Source organism: Haliaeetus leucocephalus, unplaced genomic scaffold (assembly GCF_000737465.1).
Source record: "Haliaeetus leucocephalus isolate CR32 unplaced genomic scaffold, Haliaeetus_leucocephalus-4.0 Scaffold317, whole genome shotgun sequence".
Classification (NCBI taxonomy): domain Eukaryota; kingdom Metazoa; phylum Chordata; class Aves; order Accipitriformes; family Accipitridae; genus Haliaeetus; species Haliaeetus leucocephalus.
In genome coordinates this window covers 5,254,266-5,270,016 of record NW_010972753.1, presented here as the reverse complement: position 1 = coordinate 5,270,016, position 15,751 = coordinate 5,254,266, and the positions used below count along the sequence as shown (strand labels likewise).

General features: G+C 43.0%; 1 protein-coding gene across 2 annotated transcripts; it reads left to right on the top strand.

The window, feature by feature from the left end:
• The first annotated feature begins 7,234 nt into the window (after nt 1-7,234).
• LOC104834167 (chromosome unknown open reading frame, human CXorf21) lies at nt 7,235-15,305 on the top strand. Of its 2 annotated transcripts, XM_010571308.1 has the most exons (3): nt 7,235-7,304; nt 11,791-11,883; nt 14,418-15,305. In XM_010571308.1, exon 3 carries the CDS (start codon nt 14,419-14,421, stop codon nt 15,295-15,297), a length of 879 nt encoding a protein of 292 aa, XP_010569610.1. In that variant the 5' UTR covers nt 7,235-7,304; nt 11,791-11,883; nt 14,418; the 3' UTR covers nt 15,298-15,305. The 2 variants fall into 2 exon arrangements, with proteins under 2 accessions (XP_010569610.1, XP_010569611.1); XM_010571309.1 differs by lacking the exon at nt 11,791-11,883 and having other exon boundaries at nt 7,262-7,304.
• Nucleotides 15,306-15,751: the final 446 nt, after the last annotated feature.

The window sequence follows — 15,751 nt, the reverse complement described above, 5'->3', positions numbered from 1 at the left end:
TCATCTCCATTGTAAACATCCTGAAGACAGTGCCTGAATTCAGACTCAATTTGCAATTGAATGTTACTGGCAGAGAATGTGAGATAGCTGAAAAAGTTGTTTGCTGGAAAGATGAAAGAACAAGAAGCGAGGGATGCGGAAATCAGAATCAAAGTAAGAGCCAGTACTTGGGAAAAAGGTACATGAAATTCAGCCAATTACCACTGGATGGCTCTACCTAGAAATTACAGAGATGTGCCAATACACCTAATGTAACCAGACCTCTGTAATACCTCTCGGGTTTCCTCAATTTTTGTGGTATTTTGATACACTGTCAAAAAAAATCCCTTCTTAGTAGCCTGACTGCCTTCGATTTTATTATGTTACACTGAGGTATAGTAAAAAACTAAAAAAGAAGAAAACCCCCATCTATTGCTCAATCCTGTTTTCCAGTTAAAAGCTCTTTGCCTGATCTTGAAGCCTCACCACTAGTGACTAGTTGTCACTGAACCAAGAAGTACATTAGCAGCGTGACGCATGATTTATTTTTAACAAAGACTCAATGCAAGCATTGGAATTAAGAGTAGGTATCGTGTGGCAGGATTTTATACAGGTAGGCAGTGTTCCAGCCAATCTGTATTGCCTTTGGAAGTAGCATTTGAAAATTTTATTATATAATTAACTAGTTCTTCCTTTGGAATTACACAGAAAATCCTGGCTTATCCCAGAAAGTCTGTCTAGCCACAGTGGGAATCTGACAGAAAGCCAGGAAGAAAACTGCCAGTATTGTACTGAGCTAGTCCTGCGGAGAGGAGTAGTATTCCTTGTCCTCAGGATGCACACAGGTGAAACAAGCAGCTCCTCCTCTTACCAGCTGGGATTTGCTGGGGCTTAAAGCTTATTAAATCTGGAGACCTGCTGAGAAGGGAATCCAGAGCTCACCCAGAGGCAGAAAAGCAGAAAAAGGTTCTTGGGGGAAGAAAGCCAAGGGGAGGAGAGACAAGTAGGCTACACCCTGCTCTGGCAACACCGGTAAAACAACTCCAGGCTCTGCTACACAGTTCTTAGGACGGTGTTGTGGGCTGCCGGTGTCTCTGCTCCGGACACTGCATCTGTAAAAAGGCTCCCGCAATAAAAGGTGGAACTACATTCCAAGCAGCAAAAATGTTTCCTCCCACAGACCTACTGGTTAGTCTTATCACTAATCCAAAGATGTGCCTTTCTGTCTGGTACATAGGAATTAATTAGCTGCTACTTAATTAAGTGAGTATATGTGAGTAATCATTTCAGACTTGTGAAGCAAAGAATGCATTATAACATCCCTGTGGGATTCCTGCAGTGGTAGGAAGTGATCTGACATAGTCAGGGGCTCGGATACTTTTTTATTCTTCAGAAGATGCTTTGAAAAGCAGGGATCTGACATGGCTGCTTTATTTGTTTGCCACCTGAAATACTAATTTTGATCACTCGTATTTGCTACGCACACTCAGGCTTACAAATCAAAAATAATAATTAGGAATTTTTTTCACATTGTTTGCTGAAATGATTTATGTGAATTTCAAGCATTTAAAGAAGTTTTCAATGTATGAAAAGCATTAAATAAAACTAAAACTGAGAGAAACCATCAACCCTTCAGATTATCTATACATACTTTGAAAGCTTAGATACTTACAAAGGAATGATGTGTCTTGGGGAAAAATCCAGAGAAAAAAGTCACTGCTAAATTTCCTCTTTGTAAATGGACTTTTTAAAGAAACGGATGAGGCCTACCACAACACAAATTCTATCAAAGGAGCGAAACTGATGTCTTTGCAACCTGGAAAGCTTAAAAAATGACCCCAGAAAACTCCCTAAAAAGATCTGAAAGATGCAAACGTAAGCAGGGTTATAGCTGCTGATAAACCCTTTAGCTGAGCTGGCTGGTAAGATGGGGAAAAATACGCTTCGTTGCTTGAAGAGTAGTTGTGGTTTGCGCTCTGCCCTTGAAAACTGCGGTTTCAAGCTCCTCTCCGCTGCTGACTGCAATGCATCATACCCTGAGGTATTTCAGTCAGCAGCAGAGAGCAAGCTGTACGCTGTATTTACAGTGTGCATCAGTATTTCAGTAAATAGGTATCGATATATCTCTCTCATTATTATTTGAGGCTAGAGCAGTGTTAAAAAGTAGGTGGCATTTAGATTTTTTTTGCTGCTGTTTAAAACCATCCGTTTCTAAGTTATCACGCTACTAGTTAAAAAAAAAAAAAAAAAGGGGAAAAAGAAAAGTTTCTGGCTTTTGGCCAGACATTGGCAACGGGAAGAGGGCAACCTGCCCAGCACACCACCTTCTGATGCTTTACAGGCCACTTGTGATTCATGCACTGCAGACTAAAGAACAGTGCTTATATGCTTATGTGCCCATATGTGGTTATGCATGGAAACCACAGTATACTCTCTGCCGTCAATGGGATCGCTTGTACAGTAAGGTACTTGATTCGGAATACATTGGTTCAGCCATTATTTCTGACCTTCATTAAAAAAACATGGGCAGAACAGTTTGACCACTAAAGGTAAATAAAGGATTATGAATGAAGAGAGGTTGAGATTGAAGGGAAAGATTTCTGAACTGTGACAAGACCAGTCTCCTAGCTCATGTAAATTAGTGAGAGGAGAAAAGAACATGAACTGGAAAGACTTCATTAACTGGCTATTCATTACTAGAAAAGACTAATGCTGGGAACGTAGTGTAGAGCAGCTTCAATATGCTACGTCCAATGCTGCTGTCTTTTCTCACAGAAAACTCCCTTTGGCCTTGGAGATTTTATCAGAGGGTGCAGTGGTCTTGCTCATAATTTTCTCATATCAAAGGCCTTGCTTTTTTTCTTGATTTTCACATAGATTGATTTATGTGAGCCACAAAAGAGAAACAAAATTTAACATGAGAATAAATTGTATATTTTAGTGACTAGCAGGAACACATAAGGCAGCAAATGTTCCCTATTTGTCACTCGAAGTACAAAAAGCGTATTATAATGCAACAAGAACTCAGGAAATTCGTGGCCCTTGCCTCTGTAGACAACTAAAAGGTTTAGTGGTCATTTGTGTGATGAAATGAGTTATTCCATTTTGAAGCACCAAACTCTGGGCGCAAAGCGTGACGGATTCAGCCACGTGGAAGGTGCTGTGCTCCCTGGCGCGGGTTCCCGGAGGTGAGGCTCTGGGCCCCAAGCACAGCCAGGTTTCTCGGTGCCGCGTGGGCTGCCGCTGGCCATGGGCAGCTGGAAACAGTAAATACAGGTGGGCACCGAACCTCCCCTGCCTTTTCCAGAGCGGCGAGGCTCTCTGTGCATCCATGCCGTTTTTCTCCTCCTTGGAAGCACGTGGCCAAGAGGAGAACAATGCCACAACCACCCTTCTTCCACGTAACAGGCAGAGCGCTGGAGTAATTCATCCAGGAGACTCCCTTCAGCCTGAGATATCTCAAAGCCAGACTTGCCCGGCACTCCTTTGGAAGACGGGAATCCTCACATTTTACCTAGAAAATTATATTGATCTATTTTCTACTACCAGCAACAGAGAAAGAGGAGAGAAAAGTGTGTATGATGGAGGCCTCTTCCCTGTTCAAAGACTGATGTTCTACTCAAATAATTGATTATACTTGTGTAATTAGTGCATCGGAAACTGAGTTTCAGGCTCTAATCAAGTGTGGCATATGGGGAAGCTTGAAATAGAACTGATTTTGCTGCTGTAAGGAACATAAATCATTCATGATTGTTCTTTATGATGAAGTACTGGATAATGTGCTTATCTCCTTCCCATAAGCTCTTCCCTTCCAAAGACCAAAAGGATCCAAAATATCCCCTTTGTCATATTGCACAAAGAAATTATAAACTAGGTGATAATCTTAAGGTGTTATCTTTAACCTTCTGGATTTCAAAATTCCTAGTTAATGGTACAGACATACCAAATGGGGATAGAGCTAAAACCGTTTGATAACCTGATAGAGCTTACTGTGTACATACCTGCTTGAATATATGTACAGGAAAATTGATTTATTTTCTGCATTTATTCCTACTATTAATTGTGACAAAAAGCTAGGGGATATTGGTCCTCTCAAAGGCTCCCAATTTATAATTTCTAGAATACAAACACTTCACCTACAAGTGACAGGCAGCTGCCTTTGCACTGTTTGACAAAACAGGCCCAGGCTAAGCAGAGATTTATTTATACCGAACCTCAGCGGCGGAGCCTGTAGCTATACACAAGGAACTTCAGCCTTCTCTTGTGTTTGTGGCAGCGTAGCGTTATCAGTTACAACATATTGAGACACACGAGCTGAATGGCATCGGTGGGCAAGGGTTACTTGGTGAAGAACTGATAAACTGTCTAGCACTGTCCTACAGATGAGTCCCTTGGCAACATTCTTCTGTTCTGCTTACATCAACCAATAGTGCATCACATTCGGAGCAAAAGTGGACGGCGAAAGAGCTGGTGCTGAAACCCTGCCTCCATGGCATGCGTGTCCTGGGGAGGGTATTTTGGACTAGCTCTGCTGCGGTCCCTTGAAAGCCCACGAGGAAAATTGCCCACGGCAAATTTCAAGTATGGTCCTGGTGTGCATCCTCCTGCTGAGTTTCATCCAAAAGGAATCTGCTTCCCATGCTTCAAGAGGCAAACCAAAGCACGGTGAGGGCACACAACTGGCAGATTTGTTTTGAAAATAAACTCTTGAACTGAAATAAAAAGCTGAGATAGACGTACTTAGGGTCAAAATTAAGGCAGTTTCCTGGAGGAAACTCCCTGGGAGTAGAAGGAATGTGGTAGAGAAGGAAAGCGGGAACTGTGCAACTTACTTGAAATGTTTTTCTTTTCTTTTTTGGGGGTGGGGGTAACACATTCTTGATGCATTGGACTTGCCGTAGCAAAGTACACCAACAAAAATAAGTTGGCGTGTCCTCAGACAATCTGAGCTACATTTAGGGATGAAGAGGCTGACTGAATGACTCCCTAAGGTGCTGAGCTTTCCCTCTCCTCTCACGCCTATTCCGCTGGGTGCAGGAGTCACAGCACACGCGGCGATCTTGGCGAAAGGGGTCAGGTGCCGCTATGTTGTTTAGTCTCCCAATTCATTCAGCTCTGAATCTGGCCCTTAGAGTGCTACACTCAGAAAGTTGATAAGGCACAACCTAAAAATTCATATAGGACAATGCTTCTTAGCTGAGGATACCCTTCCAAGGTCATGAGCGAATGTAGAGAAGATCACTAGAATAAACGAGTGTCCCCAAAGTCTGGACTGTCAGGATGTTACTATGCAATTTATATGACAAGCAATGACAGTTCTACATCTCCCTTCCATAAGCATATGCAGCTACTGTGCAGAAATACAGACAGTGTTTGACTTCCTCTAGAGCACTGAAAACATTACATGTGCATGACTGGGAAAAAAAAGGCCACTTATTATTTCCAAATCTAGGTGCCTGAAGGTGGGTCTTAAATCCATATTTAGGTACCTCTATGAATGTAGATTGATTTTTCAGTGGTTCTGGATAGCTGTGCTTTTCTGGCTGTGGAAGCACTTCTTACTTTGAAAAACCTGTCCGTTTGTATCTTGCTGTTTTTACATGGATTTAGATGATTTAAAACATATTTTGAAAACTCTCTGAGGACCTTTAGAGAAATGCTTTTTTATACTACCAAAGTTATTTCCCAACAGTCTAACTAGAAATATTGAGCTCCTGTGTATATAGAGCTCTCTGGATCTACAGAAGAGGTAAAACTTCCTAGTGATTTATTTCTTGCTCCCCTCAACACTATTTCAACCAGATATGGAAACACCGAAAAAAAGTGTTGGAGCAGCATAAATTTGACAAGGCCTGAGATTGGTCCATAGCACTGATGAAAGATCAGAGAAAAAAATACAATAATGTTAATATTAATGTTAAGCATAAAAGAGTTGTCTGTTACTACAGTAGCTTTGTTCCCACAGGGAGCGCTTTTACAGCAAAGACATCTGTTGAGATTTGCATTAAACTGCCAATTTTTTCCAGTTTTTGTGCTTTTTAGATGTTGTTGATCCTAGCATAGCATATGATTGGGTAGGATATAATTTGATTAAACTGTTGTATGAATTAGCTAGGGATGCGTAGGTAGGGCATATGACATATGGACTTTTTCCATGCCTATGGTTAAGATGACTTTGGGTACTAGTCCCAATCATATATCATATCCCAGCGAATATTTAGCAAAATTATGTTAATAGAAGCATTGTACTACAACGTGTTTTCTGGCTGGCAGAGTTGGAGGCTTCTGAGAAAAAAAAAGAAATATGTCCTCAGTAAGGCAGTTAAAATACACTGAGAATGAAAATAGATTTATCTCATTATTGCAATGTATGGATGCCTGATGATGCCTTTTTAAGCAAATTCTGTACATCCTATTGGGATCAATTCCAACAGTCCAGTTACATCCTTCAAAGCATACTTGTCCCCTCTCCTTTAGGGAATAATCCTCCAACACCAATCTCAAAGCCCTATTCACTGCCCATGCACCTCAAGCTTGGAGGGTGAACTCCCCCTTGCCCGAGGTATTTTCACAGTCGGCCCCTGCTAAGACAAGCTGCCTGCCTGGGTCTGGCGGGCACCGAGGTACTGAGCGCACCTCGAGTCTAACTTTCCTCCTCACAGGTTTTGGGGATAGATACCGAGCAAAACCTGATAAACCAGCCGAGCTGAGCTGTTCGGTGGGGGCTGCGATGTACGAGGGTCTGCAGACAACAAAGTAGGCCTGCTGTGAAATGCATTTCTGCTTCGGCATCTCGCTCTTCCTACCTAGTTGGCATGACAATCTTGACATGTCTAGATGCCTTGCTGTGTCAATTAAAAGGAGAACGATAGATGGCGGTTGAAATGGGCTACACTGTAAGTTGCAGACAAATGAGCAGTTTCTCTGAGATTGTTCTAGCTGTTCAATTCACCAGTTTGTTTTTTTTTTTTGTATAACAGTTAATAAAGAGAAGTCCGTCTGCCTGGACTGAGTGTGTTGCAATCAGCTATTTTAACAGTGCATGGTTTCACAACAAAGTTTCATTTAGACATAAAAGAGGAAGCGAGTTCAGCGTGTTACAGTTCAGTCAGTTATAAAACCCCCTCATCTCCTAAGGGACTTTCTTTCTATACTTCTGTGCTATAGAGGATTAGAAATAAAACACATGTCATCTTAGAAGTGTATTTAAAAAGGAAATAAAAACAGAATGTTGCATTTTGGGGTAGGACAGACTCACGGGAAGCTTTAAACTGGTTAGAAGACAACGAATTTTCTGTACCTGGTCAGCTGCTGTATCCTTGGAGGTAAGAGCTAAAATATACTATGCATTATATAAATGTATGAAAACGATGCTCTTGCTTATCAAAGTGGCTCGGTTCTGTTTGTGTGGGATCACAGCTGGTAAAATGAAGCTGTGAATTTTCTGTTTTGAAGGCATGTGCATGTTTGCAGAGTCTCAGCCACTGTCCACATGCAGTTTCTGCTGCCTTAAGAAGTGATGAGAACATTTCAAAAGTGCCATCTTCACAACCGTGACTGACCGTGATTGCAACGCAACTTCAAAATGCCCCCAAAATTGTTCCTCTAAAGTCTTTCACAAAATCATACTAAAAAATGTTTTTCAGAGTACTTTTAAAGGGAGTCTTACCAGGTGTGTTGTTTTTGTCATAATTATGGTATTTTTATTGATCTTTCTGTGCATGTTAGTGTACTGTCTGAATAATGTCTTTGGAGTACTCTATCTGTAGATTAGAAATAAAAATAGGCACCATAATAGATAAACATGGGCATCTTATTAAAAAAAAGTTCATAGAAAAGAAGCCGAGACTTCTCTGAAAACAAGATGATGTTAAAAAGTATGAACAAAGAAGCTTTATCATTGTATTTTCCTGATTCACAGTGAATTTCCTGGTTCACTGCAAATTCACAGCTCGACATGTGTGTACACACACAACATGCACCCTCCCCCCTCTTTTTTTGTACTCTACAGCAGATGTGACTAATGTTTCAATGCTCGTTAGTGCACCATTTCCCTCACTCCTCCTGGGACACCCCTTCAGCCTTTTCTGTCTTTCTTGCTTTACCATTTATTCTTTCCACTTCTAGAAAGTGTATTTTCTTCTATAAGAGTGCGCATGAATTTATTTCCCCTTTACTTCAACTGCTTAGATACAAAATACTGCAGTCCATATAGTTCAGTCATGACAACAACTAACAACTCATTAAAATAAACACAGAAGTCCAGAAACATGAAATGATTTCCACCCCAGAAAGCCATAAAAGCACAGTGTAGAAATATCATGTAGCCAAGTCAACCTTACGAATGTGGAGCCCGATTCTTTCCTGCCTCACGTTTCATGTTGTTGCTTACAGCTGTGGATATGAGATGTAAAATGCTATCAAACCAGATTGATGATGTCCTAAACCAACTTCATATGGGTATAGATGATTAAGAAAAGTGTGGAAAATGATGAACCAGGCTTAGTCTGTACGAAGTTTCAAGGAACTTGAACTGCTAAAATGGACTTGGAAATTATTTGAGAGCTCAAGAAGCTGTATTTACCCACATACAGTTTTAATTGTATTTTTATGGAAGCCTGTCCCCCCAAACTCCCCTTAAAGATACAACAGCACTCAAACATGCAGTAAGAATGTACTTTTTTTCAAAATGAAAGAAACCAGCTGCTCCTGAAGCTCTCTGCCATCCATTTAGCATGATTAAAAATGGGCAGACGCTGGTATGACAAGAACTTTCAACAGTACAATAGACATATAAAGTATAATGTGTTCTTGGGGAAGATGTCTCTCCTTACTTTCTTCCTTCAGCCTGTCCTTCAAGGAGATTCCCTCGTACTCTTGAAATACGGGATTATTATCCTCTCAAACCTACTCTACTCATTCCCCCCAAGACAGCCCATGTTCCCCCGTGGGAGAGGTACTTCTAGCTTTCCTGCGTGTCTTGAACTCTTGACATGTGAATAAAGAAAATGAGCAGGGCTCATGTTTTCTTCCGTGAGAAGACCAAAAGATCAGAGTGAAGAGAGCTGTGGGAAAGGGTTTGGCTCACGACCGCTGCTGAAAGAGCCTCACGGCACAGTCCCACAGGTCCCAGATCTTCCAGAGCAGCAGCGGGGATGGGAAGTTACGTACGCAGCGGGTAGCGTTCCGCTGCTTGTGCGAAAGCACCTCTTAGCTATTCCTCTTCTCTTCTGCCATGGGCAAAGTGGGCCAACTCCTACCTCAGATAGCAGCCACTGTTATTGTAGAATCGTAGAGTCATAGAACTGCCCAGGTTGGAAGGGACCTTGAACGATCATCTGGCCCAACGTTTCGTGGGAAAGGAAGCCTAGATGAGATTATCTATTACCCTGTCCAACTGCATCTCGAAAACCTCCAGTGACGGGGACTCTACCACATCCCTGGGGAGGTTGTTCCAGTCATTGGTTGTTCTCACTCTAAAAAATTTCTTTCTTACTTAGGTCAAAATGAAACTTCTCCTCGTGCAACTTGTACCCTGTCCTGATTTCAGCTGGCATAGAGTTAATTTTCTTTCTAGTGGCTGGTATAGTGCTGTGTTTTGGATTTAGGATGGGAATAATAACATACCCATTGCCCGTTGTCCTCTCCATGTGGCTCCTTGTGAAGAGCGAGCCTCCATTCTCTTTGTAGATGCCCTTTAAGTACTAGAAAACTCTGATAAGGTTCCCCCTGAGCCTTCTCTAGGGTGAAACGATCGAACTCCTTCAGTCTTTCCTTACAGGGCAGGTTCTCCAGCCCTTTGATCATCTTTGTGGCCCTCCTTTGGACCCCCTCCAGTCTGCCCGCATCTTTTTTGAATAGCGGGAACCAGAACTGGCCACAGTCCTCCAGGTGCAGCCTGACAAGTGCCGAGCAGAGGGGGACGATCACGTCTCTATCCCTGCTGGTAGTGCCCCTGTGGATGCAGCCCAGGATCTGCTTTGCCTTCGTCGGTGCAGCAGCGCACTGCTGGCTCACGTTCAGCTGCTTCTCCCCCAGGTCCCTTCCAGCAGGGCTGCTCCCCAGCCACATCAACCCCTCGCCTGTACTGGGCTCTGGGGTTATGTCATCCCAGGCACAGGGCCTTGCGCTTGTCTTTGTTAAACTTTATACTGTTATTGCTAGCACACTCCTCCAGTCTGTCCAGGTCTCTCTGTGAGACAGCTCTCCCTTCTGACGCATCTACCTCACCACGCAGTTTAGTGTCCTCAGCATTACCTTTACCCAAGCCAGCCCTGGGCATCGGAGATAGCCCTTAACAAATGGGGTTCAGATGCCAAAGATCTGTGGGTTTCAGGCATTAAGGAAAGGCTATACTCATCCGTATGCACAGCTCGTTATACTACCTTCTTCACTCCCCTGATTTCCCTACGCTGGCTGCACTGAGGCTTCCTGCGAGCTGTTTCACACCAGCCCCAGTGGAAAGTGAGGTGTGGGTCCTGCGACGTATGCAGGCTCGCTCCCCAGCCTATCCTGCTTGCCAAGAGAACTCTTACACGTGTGTCTTGCAATCTGAGGTAGATCCCGAATGTCACTGAAGGGATCTGTCTGTATCTCCACAGCCTGAAAAAGCATCCCTTAAAATAGGGAAAAAATACTACAGATGGATCCACAGGATTTGAGTTCCCTTGAGACAGGGAGACTTTGTCATCTGGGGTCTCATTTAGTAAGTCAGCTAGAACGTAAGATATACCCTGTGATGAAACTTGAACTCCAGCTACCAGCAGCACAACTTTAGTGCCATTCAGAGCCTTGTTCAGGGATCTGAAAGCCAGACATATTCAAAACAAGCTTGTCTCTTCTATGAGTTTCCATCCCCTCCTTTTGCAATGCAAAAGAATGTCCCTTTCCCCACTGAGCTGTGATCCTAGCTGGCACCACGTTCTTCCGTTCTCCCTAGCAACTTCTCATCTTGCTCAGGTTTTTTTATAGGACACAATTTATCATATCTCTTTGTGTACACTTCTCAGGTTTTCCTTAAGTGTTTTGCTTATCCTGAGCCAAGAACTCTCATTCTGTTTGCCTGCTCCCAGACTCTAATCTGAGGTCTTTATGCAAACATTGGCACCATCTCCAAGCATTATAACCCAGCAAATTTGCTGCCACTCAGAAAATAGTGGCAGTACTACTGAATTCTCCATGTGGCTTTAAACATTCATCCCACCTTTAGGTTTTTCTTCTGCTGAAGAACTGAACAAAAACCCCAGGCAAGACATACGAGATTTTAAGATCATCTGACAGTAATAAAGACTATGTCAGATAGAAAAGACAGTGTAAACCAGACAGTCTTCTCCCTCCGCCTCCACTAGGCTTAGATAGAATGCAGTCAGCTCCCATTGCCAGGACAGTAGCCACACAAGGAAAAATCTCTTTGTTCACCTCACATGCGAAATGCATCACATCAGAATTGTAAAGGGTACTGTCTTTCCTTGTGCAACGAAAGTCATGCAGTTATTTTCAGAAAGAGGGAAGTGAAATCTGAATTTAAGGAGCATGAAACCCAAAATATTGAAAGACATTAGATATAATCCCTGTACGCTTGGAATCCTGGTGTATATGTGCGTCTGTGGCATGGATGGGGGATTAAGAGAAGGGGCACGAGAAAGTAGAATTAATGAAAACTGTCATCCTTATCAGATGTAAAATGCAAGAATTAAAGGTGACCCAAGTGCATGACCAGTCATTGGTAGTGATGGATTAACAACTTGACAGGGGTATATATTCTGTGAAGTACTAGGACCAGAGATACACACACCTCTCTTTTGCATTCAGGCTCTCAACACTGCCTATCAAGACTTCAATCAGATTTCCTCGCAGAGCTGGGAACAATCAGATTAGTGCGACAGCCCTTGCCAACTTCAGAGGGTAAGCTTGTAACTCATTCAGCCAAACACACAACTCCTGAGCACGATGGGAGCCTAATCTTTTTGAATTTGCCAGTTCTTTTGCTTCCACTCCTGTCTCAGACAGCGTGCTCTAAAACTCTTAAAATAAGTATTGCAGAATGCAGTGCAAAGAAATGAAACCAGTAGTTTCATTTCCCTAATGTATCACCTTATGACAGAAACAACATGCATCTGGGTAGTAGGAAAGACAGAAGTGTCACATGCTACCTGAACACAACTGGCTTTGCGTACGTTGGTGGAGCAGTGGACAGGCCATATGTTGTATTTCCACTCATTTCTCAGAATCCACTTTAAAAATAAGCATAGAAATAAGTGTGTAACTGTTCCAGATTCATGCTAGCTGAAGTTAGTGGTTACTTTGCAATAAAGCCATCTGGGCCATGGATAGCAGGGGGAAGGGAACAGCCTTTGCGCTTCAAAAGGGGGGAACAGAAGCAGAAGCGAGAGGGGGATGACTCGATAACCCAAGTAGCTCTAGCATTTGGCTAAGATTTCTGTGGTGGCACCTTGATCACAGCTAAAACCTACAGCAAGGCAACAGCAGCGTACTGCAAGGAATGCCAAGCCCCAAACATGATTTTTCCCCCTCTTGTGTAAATAGATCACTTTTCATTAAATGTTACCTGCCTGTGGGAAATCTCACACAACTGGCAGCAGCAGAGGGGATCCAGCGTCACCAAAGCAAGTGTTTGGACACATTTAATTTCCATGAATATTCCCTTCTGAAGGAAGTTTATTTTCCCTCCAACCTTCTTCTTCATAGTGCAGAAGTGATTCCCCCCCCCCCCCAAAAAAAGTCTTTTCTTACGTTGTCTCCTTCCTAACATCTGCGTAAAGTCTATATCCATGCTTAGACAGGATTTAGCCAACATTTACTATTAGTGCAGCATTTTGCACTAGCGACTGTGACACATGAAACACTTTACTTAGAAATGAAAGTCCTTTCACTCTTGGAAAAGATAAGTCGACAGTGCCAGAGAGATGCCACCTCCCCATTCACAGCTCGTGGGAAGATGTTCCCGTTCTGGTGCTCCATCACAGCGGGTGTTTTGAAATAGACAGGCAAACTGTCAAATAACTGGGACATATGTTCATATCTGCAGAGACAATATCTCTTAAGGATTAAAATTATATAATTGGATTAAACAGTAAATGAAGAAAAGTACTCGCTAGTGAAACAAGGACAAGTTATTTGTTCCTCTATCACACAAGATATTTTGTACTATAGAAAGAAAAAAACAATTTTCATTTTAATTTATTTTTACTTAAGATTTACTTTCTCTTGGCTGGACCACACAATTTCATTAGGACATCTTTCCCACTGTTCATCTCCTTGACATCTGTTAAAAAAAAAGACACAGAGGTGGACTTACTTAAGAACAATTCTGTGGGAGTGGAGCTGCTAAAGCTTGGGCAGAACATTTACTTATGTGCAGATGCATGTGTGTCCTTGCTAGCGAGTCCTGCCTTCCATTACTAACATGTCTACGCAGCTTTGGAGGCTGAGCTGCCTGCTCAGAGAGTGGAGAGAGTTAGCAACTGCTGGAACCTGATCATGTCTTTGTAGAAACGCAATGGAAACTGATTTCAGAGCTGGTGGTACTCACGACTAAGCCAGCAGTGAAGAAGCCGGACTACTTCTGAAACGTGCACTTTCCTGTGCATTGCACTGAAATATGTCTCTTCAAAAGTACACTGTGGATTTTTACATCTAGGGTAGTCAGTTTAAGATCCTTTTATAGGAACTGGAGAGTGATAAGCAAATCTAGGGCACAATTCAACTCATTTCAATTTAGGTGTCTAAAACAGTCCAGATGAATCATGCCTCCAAAAAGCCTTGCTTTTGCCACTGACATTTTCATGTCTAAAAGTTAGAGACAGTTAATTCCATCCTGCTTGGCATGCAGAAGTGCAAAGTGCTAATTTAATAATCTGAGATTTTTTAATGAAAAAGGAACCACACTGAGCCATTGATTAGTCTGGAACAGAAGGGGTGATATTCTCAATATGAATCTCAAATCAACATAGTTCAGAGGCAGCTGACAAACCACACACAACAAAAGTTGCTTCAAAGCATATGAGAAAAAGGGGGAAACCCCTTGGCTTCTTACTGCAGGCAAGGGCAAAAATATACATATTTAAGTGTAAGCTATTACAGCAACTATTACCACAACAAACCACTTCTTGTTCCTCTCTTCCCAACTCACTTGTCGTTTGATGTACTGGACATGCCATACGTTACGTTATACAGAATATGCTTTGGTGTGATTATGTTAACAGCACAACAGGAAGACTAGCTGATCACTTCACTCACTGACTCAAGGCCTCTAGAAGGACAGAGATACTCTTGTTCATGTCCAAATTAGAAATATCTCTCCGCAGCTAGTAACAGACTTGCGAGTGTAATCACCACTCAATGAGTTTGTAATGAACTAACGGTTTCTTCTTGCCGGTTTTTTTCTGTCCGCTGGTGGTTCCTTTCCTTTGGCGAAGGATGCTGTCGGAAGGTTACCTGTACGGAATCGCCTACCTTTGTGAAGATCTGAACCCTGAGCTCTACAGCAAGAGTTCGGCTGAGGAAGTGGTGTATGAAATGAAGTCCATTAATTATTCTTCCACGGATGAAGCGCAGGGAAGAAGCTTCCTTCAGAGACGCCGATCTGCTGGCAGGTGCGTTTCTTCAGCCTGCTCTAGAGGTAGCAAGCACGGCAGAAGGCAGAAGGATAATCCGCTACAGCCGACACAGCACCCCGCGCCCGCTGGGCAGCCGTCCCCGGCTACGCACGTCTGCCAGGGGCTGGCGAGAAAAGACGCCTACCTGGTTCCGTCCTCCTGCAAAAGCATTTGCAAGAACTACAACGATCTGCATATAGCCGGGGACTACGTGGTGCCGATTAGCTCGGTCACGACAGATTTTACCTGCGACAGCGGCCTAGGCCCCTTCTTGGAGTCCTCGGAGATTCCTCCCCCCATGGAGTCCATGAAGGTCCCCATCTCCAGCGACACCGGCCGAAAACCGGTCCAAGGCTACTCCTCATGCTGGCGGCTGGCGAGCTTAGTGCCCCACCAGCAGCCCCTCTCCGACTCGGCCCTCAACGACTACCTCGAGCAGAAGCTGGTGGAACTCTATAAGCAGTACATCATGGATAGCACAGCAAACAGGGCATCCCCCACTCAGATCCTGGCCTCGGAGCTTATCATGACGAACGTAGATCAAATCAGCATGCAGATATCACGGGAGAGGAATATGGAGACCACCAAGGCCAAAGACATTGTCATTAGCCGCTTCTTACAAATAGCCAGTGAAAAAATATCCTCAGAAATTAGCACACCCAGTCTGCATATTTCCCAATATAGCCACACTAACGCATAGTATTTGAATGTTTGAATGCCAATTTGAATGCTGTTAGAAAGCTTTTATGTTCCCCAAAGTCAATTTTTAGTTTCTTAAGACAATTTTCTGCTTCATAAAAAGGCATCCACCAACTACCACTTAAATTAACCCTTCCAGTACATATTAAGCAAGCAAAAATATCTGTCCTGTGCAGCCCCTACTGTGGACCAGATGATTTATTGTTTGGTTTTTGGTTTTTTTTTAAAGTCTTTCCCTAAAGGCTTATTTTAGTGAGCCTCAGACGTTAGAAAAGTTTTGTAAAAAAATGACTAAGAGCATATGACGCTCTTCCAGGTTCTCAGGTGTTCGCTTTCTTCCCCATGTGCTTGACAAATCATTTCAACTTTCCTCTGTCTGGTGTCTGCATGAGGCAAAGGCTTACGCCCACGCAAGCACAAACACAGTGATGGCAGAGCCACAGAAATACAGAATT

Coding starts and splice junctions, on each gene's coding strand:
- LOC104834167 (XM_010571308.1), top strand. CDS start 14,419: ATGCTGTCGGAAGGTTACCTGTACGGAATCGCCTACCTTTGTGAAGAT.